This window comes from Nicotiana attenuata, chromosome 1 (genome assembly GCF_001879085.1).
Source record: "Nicotiana attenuata strain UT chromosome 1, NIATTr2, whole genome shotgun sequence".
Taxonomy (NCBI): Eukaryota; Viridiplantae; Streptophyta; class Magnoliopsida; order Solanales; family Solanaceae; genus Nicotiana; species Nicotiana attenuata.
Window position 1 is genome coordinate 2182243 of NC_031989.1, and position 6164 is coordinate 2188406.

General features: G+C 36.4%; 1 protein-coding gene across 2 annotated transcripts; it reads right to left on the minus strand.

The window, feature by feature from the left end:
- On the minus strand, positions 1240–5808 carry LOC109206188 (protein BASIC PENTACYSTEINE4). Of its 2 annotated transcripts, none has more exons than XM_019369279.1 (3): positions 5710–5808; positions 2733–2904; positions 1240–2517 (listed from the first exon to the last, which is right to left on the minus strand). In XM_019369279.1, exons 2-3 carry the CDS (start codon positions 2799–2801, stop codon positions 1645–1647), a joined length of 942 nt encoding a protein of 313 aa, XP_019224824.1. In that variant the 5' UTR covers positions 2802–2904; positions 5710–5808; the 3' UTR covers positions 1240–1644. The 2 variants fall into 2 exon arrangements, with proteins under 2 accessions (XP_019224824.1, XP_019225440.1); XM_019369895.1 differs by lacking the exon at positions 5710–5808 and adding an exon at positions 3692–4124.

Consider the following 6164-nt stretch of genomic DNA (forward strand, 5'->3'; position numbering starts at 1 on the left):
GGTTTTTCTTTTTTAAGATTCTCAACAATATGTGTGCAAAACCACCCTAATGCACTGCTCTTCTAAAAAAGAAATTTACATTCTAAGAACTAAGCTGGAGAACTTTTTGAAAAAAGTACAAACATACAAAAATTAAAAAAAGTACATACATTCGATCCCACTTTTTTTTTTTTTTTTTTTTTTTAATAATAACAATAACAATATACTCAGTGTAGTCTCACATTGTGGGATCTGTGAGGGTATATTATATGCAGATCTTACTCTTACCTTGTGGAGGTAGATAGGTTGTTTCCGAAAAATCCTCGACTCAAGAATATAATTTTCAACGGGTTTGAACAGGAAAACAGTAATAAGAAGGTCATGTCGGAAATACCAAGGATAAGAATATTAACAACAAAAAATAAAGCATTAATATAACCAAGCAAGTGGAACAACAGATACTGGACACCATGAATAAGAAAACACTAAAATGATAATATTAGTGTAACAACATACTCAATGTAATTCCACAAGTAGAATTTGGAGAGGGTAGAGTGTACATAGTCCTTACCCTAACTTTAAGAAGACAAAGAGGTTGTTCCCGGTAGACTCGGCTCAAGAATGATAATACTAGTGCTGCTATGTAAAATAAAAAACAAACAACCAAAACAAACATAGCTGATACGAAGTCCTAAACACGATGGTCTACTAACCTTCAACCCTAATTTTCGAACTCCGTAACATTAGTCAACATTACCGGCTAGGCATTCCAGAAATTCCCGAGATTTTGATAGAAAGTACAAAATGTTTGACCAATATATAAGGATTTCCAGTTCATGACCAAAACGTGAAAATGCTGAAAGATTGGTTAGTTTGGAGACCTAACTTTTTTGCTCATAATTGTTGGATAAATCTCTCATTGAAATTGACATATTCGTGGCGACAATATTGGGTGCATGGGTTAATCCATGGTGCAATGGGCCCATCCAAAGCTCCTTGCCAAAAAATCGCAACAACAGAGAAGCATCACTTGACTGTTCTATACAGGATCATGCCCGGAGTCCTTTGTGTTATAAAACCAAGTTCATTAATGACCCCTTATGTTGTCTCCAAGAGATTAACCGTTTCTTAGGAAGAGAAACGACAGCTTAATCTGTTTTAATAAGCAATCTTTTTCAAGATGAAAAAACAAAATTGGCAAGCTAAGGTTGCTACAAAGAGAAATTTCAGTGATACTAGCAAGTACTTGGATTAGAGGAGTAGAGAAATAGAAGCTGCAATAAGTTAATTAACACGATAACTCGCTAAGCTTCGATTAAGATGATAAACATGAAACAATGTAGAAGCCTCCTTATTGATTATGATAAAGGGAAGCTCAAAATAGTAGACCTGCAATTCCTAGAAACTCCTTTGTACAAGGTTAAGTGCAAAACACAGATTGCCAACAAAATACCAAACATAGTGCCGCTAATCACTGATCCAAAAGTAAGTTGCATGGTATTTTATCACAGCACGAGGTCATCGTGAACATCTAAAAGGGCTTTTGATCATAGTCAAGCTTTTTTTCTTTTCCTTCTTCCGATGCCAATCAAGCATCTTTAGCGTCCGCACCTAATATGTACCCCCAACAAAAGGCAACTCCTCGCCCAACCAAACATTTATGTATCACTTGATGGTAATGTAGCGATTTGTACCATGTTTGGCCCAATAAGTCTTGAGATCAATGGGCATAGACAGATCATGGCCAACTGCTGCAAGCCTTGTAAGCAATCTGCTAAATACGCTTCCACTCATTTTCCTACCACCAATACGGGCATGGCGTTTGTTTGGCAATTGTGGTAGTGGATACTCTGACAGATATGTAGTGCAGCAAGATGACTGCCAACCCCCACTTCCCCATTTGTAACACTGCCTTGGTATTCCGGTACACGTGCAAACAGGTATTGGCATGGAGGACTCGTCAAACTTGATCTGGTTTATTGACCCAAGATCCTGTGCATCCCATTCAGCTTTAGATCCATCTGTTGTAAGATGCCGATTCAAATCTTCATTCACTTTCTTTGTCTTCCTTGGCGATTTCACTGACTTCCTTGACATGCCTTTGTTTCCCTTTGTTCGTTTTACTTGGAGTGCCTTGGCAACTTCAGATGAAATGGCCGATATAGGAAAAGCATCAGTTAAGGGCACATCCCTATTGATACAAACAGAATCAGTGCTATTGTCGCAATGATTTTTAGTTTGATTAGGGCGCTTTGTTCCGCGTGTCCTACAACCCAATGTTCCATTCATGGTGCTTTCCTGAAAGTGGAGGGCAGCAATTGCATTGTCCCTTTCTTTTATGGCAGTATCTCGCTCAGCAATTGCTGTATCTCGCTGCTGGATTGCCAAATCTCGCTCTGTTAATACTGTATTCTTTTCAATCACTGCTCTATCCCGTTCTTCAACAGCAGCGTCTCGTTCAGCGCAGAGCATTCTGATTTTCGTATTCATGACGAAAGCCTCTTGGTCCTTCATCTGATAAGGAGGTACCACGTTCCACTGCAGTGAAAGTAATGGTACTGGAACTACATTACTACTGATCATATGTCAAGAGATATTCGGAACAGAATAAAACAGATTACTTCCAAGATTCTGCTTGGTACTATGATAATGCATCCTTGTTATTGGACGACTCATTTTAGTCAGTAAATTTTTGTGATTAATTGAGTACCAACTAGCTTGTGATTCCTTTCATAATAAAACACTTCTCTTACCGGCGCATGACCTCCTTTGGAGCAATCCATTCTGTGTCTCCTACTTTCTCGTCGGCCCCCATCGTCCATCTTATATGTGTGCTTGATGAGGAGCAGATTTGTATCTCCCTGTATACAGTATTTTCTGGATCAAATATCAATTGGCTGTCTGGCTCTCCACTCAACACTCATCCTGCAGTAAATAATAGAGGGAAGGAAATAAGAAGTAAGTCCAGACTAGCTACTGCAATGCAGGTAAGATAAAATAAATCAGCGATTAGTAAACAGATAAGAGCTCCAATTAATTGTCCAAATATACAAAAAAAATTGGCATAAGTGCGTGTTCTTTAAAGAGGAGTTATGGCTACGTAATAGAGAGAGAGAGAGAGATATGTTAAGGATACGATCCAGTAGCAATAACAGCCAAATAAATAGTGCATCAAGCCTTTTGAAAACAAATTATCAAACACAGAGGAACCTCAAGCGGTGCTCAAACCTCCAGGTACAACCCACCTCCAAGCAAATAGTAGGTCAAATGTCCACTTTATCTTAATGAATTACATGCTAATGATGCTTTTATAATATTGCCAGCTGGCAAAGACGGGACAACTAATAGGATGTCAGGTATTTGGACAAATATCCCCAAAATAGCAATTAGCAGAGTAGTTCCACCTTCTTGAAGCAAAAATCTCAACCGTAATAGGGTGCCTACGAGGTCATACAATGGTTTAGCAACTTGTGAATAAAGCTCTTACTACCCTTTGAGACAGAAAATTTTGACAATATAGCAGGGGAAGGTATATCTAAGAAGTAGACATGAAAAAGGGCTGTCTTCTAGTGCTTGAGTAGGAAGCATCTTTCCATACATCATACTGCCAATCCAAAGTGACAGGCTTATCCTGCTAAGTAACTCAATTTACCAGTTTTTTCCTCCTCCAGGATAATGCAGGAGGGAAGGTGTATAGAAGAAGCAGACTTACTAGAGAAAAAGAAAAAATTCTGTTCTCCGAAATTGCACAAATGAAGAGAGATCACTTTGTAGTAGCAGGAACATGTTGTCACTGTGCAGTCATTTATGTATTCATCATCTGTTCAAATAAAATCTTCATAACCTTACATCACATGGAGCACACAATGTTGGTCATGATATTGATATGTCCATGAAAATAAATAGAGACAGCAAATCTACACCTTCTCTCTCCCCTATCTCTCTGGAACATGTTATTACTAAACTCAAGCCCACAGGGCTATGTTAAGGAAATGCTTAGATTTGTAAATGTTGATTTGCATAAGTACCTTCTGCCTGGCCAGTTGGTTCATATTTTAATTGCCAACTTAGTTTCTGCCAATATAAATGTCTATCTGGCATACATAGGCCCGTCCCTCTACCTAGGGCTGGGAATCATTTGGTAAACACCGAAACCGAAAATTTTGGTATTTGATATACGGTATTTTGGTATTTAGTTTAAGTTTTTAAAAAAAAAATTGGTATTAGGTATGGTACTTGGTATTTTAAAATAAAATACCGAAATGCCGATACCGTACCGAAATATATATTATATTACACAAAACACATATTATCAATTATAACATAAATATAAAAAATCTAAAATTTTACTTTCTTTTATTCTCAAAGTTCATCAATTAACTCTAAATAAGTAACAAGACATTTCTAATTATCAAATATTCTTTTATGTACAATTTTCTCTATTTGGGTCGATATTTGCTAGTTTTTGACAAAAATTTTGTCAACAAACATTTTCAGTTTTGTATTTTTGAGTACTTTAATTAAGAATATTAGAGTGTATGGCTCTATGCACTAGTTAGTATTCAAACCGAATAAACCGAAATTACCGAACCGAATAAACCCAAACCGAAAGGAGAAAAACCAAACCATACCGAATTTAATTAGGTACGGTATTGGTATAGGATTTTAAGAAACCGAATACCGATAATACCGAACCGAAATGTCTAAATACCGTAGCGTACCAACCGACGAACACCCCCTCTACCCTTCTCCAGTTAAATACCAGGCTTTTGTCTGCGGGTTAAAACCCCTTATGTACGCCTAACCCATACATCAACTTTTTTTTTTCTTTCTTCTTTTGCCTTCTTCAGTACCGATAGGTGGTAGGCTAAAAGAAGGACCAGGAGATGAAGCAACATGAAACAGTCCTCAAATATGAAATCTTGCAATCCTATGCTTAGTTGAAGTTCCCTCCTAAAAAAAACATCAAAGAACTGCCGAAGTTCCCTCCTAATCACACGTCTCAAGTTGTCAATAGTACTAGTAGAATATCATCGACCTCAAATAACGTTCAATTTGGTTTTTCTTTTTCAGGTCAAGTACTGCCTAGGGGAAGTACGTGAACACATACGAACAGACAATTGCCTGGTTAAAGATAAGCTCTATGTCACCTCTGAAACTACGCAGCATGAAAATTTGATAGGAAGAAGGAACACAATGAAAACATAGAACTACATAACAAGCAAACTATAAGAAAAAGGAGAAGTAAATCCAACTTTTTCTTCTCAAACTCTTTTTTTCCCCTTGTCTCTGGGAAACCCATAAATTCATTAATTCAAAATGAATTAGCGATAATTCATCTAACTAAAACAAATTGAAGTACTTCTCTAGCACATAAATGTGCAGCACAAATAATGAAATAAAAACCTTCTTGAACAAAGATCACTATACCATTAATTTCCCGGCATAAAAAACGAAAGGTAGTATATTTTTCTTTCTCTGCGTTATAGATAAAACACAATAAACTGTCAATTGGGAGAGCATGCGAAGGAAAAATATGAGCAAAACAGATAAACTAGGGTTTCAACTTTCACGCACACAGAAAAACAAACAGACACAGTTATTAAAAAAAAAAACAGTAATATGCTGTGATGAGAGAGAGAAAGAGAGTTAATTAGAGTGAGAAACTGAGTGCAGAAAATGCGGCGAGAAAGAGAAAGAGAAAGGTGAAGATTGTAGAAGGTAACTTACAGGGGGAATCGGCGAGAGAATTATGAACAATAGCGCATCGCCGGTGAGTGAAAACCCTTTTCTCAACACCTGGAGTGGAACTAGTGTGTTTAGTTCTTTTTTCTAAATATAAAGTTACATTTTTTATTTTTATTTTATAAAAATATTGGTTTAGTTTTTGAAAGATAAACATGTTTTCAGATAAAATGGCATTGTCCTCTATTTTTTTAAAAAAACTTCTCAATAGATTTGTCGTGTATTTCTATTCTATTCTATTATATTTCTATTATATAGAAAAGGAAAGATGGTCAATCAAAGGCATATATGTCATTTCAAAAAAAATGTTGTATTGTTTGTATTTCTTAAATTCAAATTGTATCCTTCTTGATATATGTGGACCCCATATTCCCTTGACTACAGCATTCCTTTAAAAGTTTAAATATAATATTGATTAGACTACATTTGCATAGAGTTAC

Excerpts from the sequence above, each read along its gene's own strand:
- LOC109206188 (XM_019369279.1), bottom strand. The coding sequence starts at position 2,801 with ATGGACGATGGGGGCCGACGAGAAAGTAGGAGACACAGAATGGATTGC. Across the intron at positions 2,518-2,732 it reads CCAAAGGAGGTCATGCGCCG|TGGAACGTGGTACCTCCTTA; the intron begins GTAAGAGAAGTG and ends CTTTCACTGCAG.